The sequence below is a fragment of the Morone saxatilis genome, unplaced genomic scaffold (assembly GCF_004916995.1).
Source record: "Morone saxatilis isolate NCDOM2014 unplaced genomic scaffold, NCSU_SB_2.0 Contig0, whole genome shotgun sequence".
Classification (NCBI taxonomy): domain Eukaryota; kingdom Metazoa; phylum Chordata; class Actinopteri; family Moronidae; genus Morone; species Morone saxatilis.
In genome coordinates, this window is record NW_023339650.1 from 1,186,396 (window position 1) to 1,189,477 (window position 3,082).

Below are 3,082 nucleotides of genomic sequence, written 5' to 3' on the forward strand. Positions count from 1 at the left end.
TTTAATACTTTTTAATGGCCTTAATTTTTGCTAATTTCATTTACTACCTTTTAATACCTTTTACACCCTGACTAATGAAAACATACCTATGGATATTATATTCCATTTCTGACAATAGATCCTCTTCAATGTTAGACACTGGACCTTTAATCACAAACAATCACATATATCAGTATTTACTTAAGCCCCAAATGAAGATATTTGAACTCAAAAACATTACATTATTGTATTACTTATCTTTTACTTAAAAAAGGAAAACTGCAACTGTAGAATTCTGTTCTGTTTGTTAACCACTGTCAATTTTGGACCTTGATCAACTCCTTTTACAAATGCCCATACATCCCAGCTGAAGTGATGGAAAAACACAACACCAAACAGAGTGACAGTGATTTGTTGGCAAATAATCAAACAAGAAATCTCTCTGATGCAACAAAAGACCAACTCTGAAAACCGAGGCCATTTGTAAGACCCTCTCACTCTGTATGAAAGGTAAATAAGTGCTGGCTGGCAGACTGATGGGCTCTTTCTCCAGGGCCGGGCTCATCAAGCAGTGCACGCCCAAGAAAAAACGGCTAGCGCAGCAGCAGTTTCCAATCATTTGCCATGAAGGCCTAAGAGTCTGTGGTTTTTTATTACAGCAAAAGTCAAAAACAGCTGATTCTGATCATAGGTTCCTTCTCTAGGTATGAAGGTATGTCAGACAGTAGAGTGAAATCCTGTGGAGTTCAGCTGCAATTCTTCACACTTATAGATTTGTTGGCTCTAAAGAAAGAAAGAAGCTTTAAAGAACACGCTCTCTATACTGTAGCACATGTGCAAACAGATCTTCACAGGACTTATACATTGCTAATAAAGTCCACTTTTACAACCTGTGACTCCAACGTTTCGACCATCATTCAGTTAGAATATTTTACTCACCAAGTTAACTGCGGAAATTTAGGAATCATATAAATAGAACAAAAAAGTAAAACCCACATGAGCAGCTAGAAAATCAGTTATTTGGAATGACGATGTACAAAACAAAGATAAGCCACAGATCTTGCTGTGAGCGGTTTGAAGTTGGAACTGATGCCGGAATGAGTTTCAAAGAGGGGGGCATTCAACTAAGGATGGTCTTATACAACTTCATCTTCCTTTCAGTCTCAGCCTTCGAGTATTACAGCTTAACGTGTTTCTGAAAAGATTTTAGGCGAGAATTGGGAAGCGCAGTAACAGAATCTGGATTCATATTTGATCAGCACTGCCTATTTTGACAGTTTGATCTGAGTTCAGTGCGTTAAGATGGACAGACTCACTGAGAATGACTTGTCAATCATGAAATAGCCACGCCCTAAAGCTACCCTGCTACTCAGCAACTCATACCAAAACTATCTAGATGGATAAACCCTTGACCCTGAGGGATCTGTATATACTGTCAAACCCTAAACAGTACCCAAACCTTGTTGGCCAGGTGCTGACATTCCAGTTTACTTATTTTATTTCTCTTATGAATGCACCAGACCAGCAGTATCAAACGAGCTTGGAACTACATTAGGATTTTTATTCTGATTCATTAATCTATTGAAAAATAAAAAAGAGATTCTCTGAGCCATAATGGTTCTATATATAACCACCGCAGCCTTTGAAGAACCGCTCATTTTCTGGGTGTAACCAGGCACAAGGCAGCTTCCATTAAAGCTAAAATGGTCCTGGTGGTTACAGCGTGTGCCTGACACCCATTTCCTACCCCCGTACACCGAAACACACCCCAACATTTACACTGAAGACGAAGACAAAGGCTGTTTTAAAGCCATTGTCTTTTCTCCTCCATCTTTTCAATCTTTATCACTTTCTTTCATCCTTTTTTTTCCCACTTTTGAGATGTCCCTTCCATTTCTCCACCAATTTTTTTTTGTCAATTTTCATCTTTTTTCAATTTTTTCATGTCTTTTTCTGTGTTTTCTTTCTTTCATTGGCTTCCAAAATGGTGATGTCAACCAATAAGAGCACAATAAAATTTGTCCAGCCTCCCTCTTCAGCGTTCCCCCCACTTCAAACGCAGGAGGAAGGTTTGAACTCTCTGCCTGTTTGTTGCTTGCAGGGAAAAGCTTTTTTTTTTGTTACGTCTCCTTTGTGTCTCTTTGCCATAAAGAAAGACATGGGGGCTTCAGAGAGTGAGAGAGAGACCAAGAGAGGGAGAGAAAGAGAGCATCACCTGCTCCCAATTGAAACAGGGTGAGACAGAACTTTTATTCTGCACTTCAAAGAGCCAAGAGACAAAAACTTACCACTCCCCTTCAAAAACCTCTATTCATAGGCTAACCATAATGGGCTGAGGAGTGGGCTTGCGTGTGTGTATGAGTGAGTGAGTGTGTGTGTGTGTGTGTGTGTGTTTGTGTGTGTGCGTGTTTATACCTGGTCACAAGCTTCTTTGCAAGGCGAGAACTTGGCAGCATGGTGGCAACAGGAGGGATCTGCAGACAGATGCACAAAGTTAGTTGCAGCATTACAGTTTGTTTAAAGTATTATCATCAGTGGAGGTGAGGAGATTAGTGGACAGTCTCTGCAACCGTCAGTGGGTGCAAAATTGTTACATGAATCAGATATGAGTGGTGATGAACAGTTAGTGAACTAACAAGTCCCTGTATCTGGAAAGCTAGCCGGTAACATGCTAGCCAGCCAATGCTTCTCTCACCGAACCAACACTGAATATTTGCATAACAGTAGTGGATAGAAACAAGCATTCATTCCCTATTTTTGCGAATTTACTTGAAAATTCAGTTAGGGTTTGTGATACATTTTAATGGAAACACGGCTAGCAACTACTCACATGGCTAGTTATCTTATCTGGAAAGCTAGCTGCTAACATGCTAGCTAGCCAATATATTAGATTAACTTTTCTTAGAAATTAAAATAATGGGACAGGAAAAACTAGTCCAACTGAGTATACTGGCCACAGTATCCAGACACTGATTTACATTCATAATCAATTCAATTCTGAGACTACACGAAAATCACAAAATCATGTAGAAGAAGCAGTATGGTCATGTTTGCACATTCAGCTCCCCTAAAGTCTGTCAGTCCTGAAACTGTATGTACCAGA

General features: G+C 39.7%; 1 protein-coding gene across 1 annotated transcript in view; it reads left to right on the top strand.

Annotated features, from left to right (window-relative positions):
* reck (reversion-inducing-cysteine-rich protein with kazal motifs) overlaps window positions 1-3,082 on the top strand; it is a 25,839-nt gene that overhangs the window by 8,778 nt on the left and 13,979 nt on the right. Inside the window, 1 exon segment of the mRNA XM_035656134.1 lies at window positions 3,016-3,051. Within this exon segment, the coding sequence (XP_035512027.1) occupies window positions 3,016-3,051 (36 nt within the window).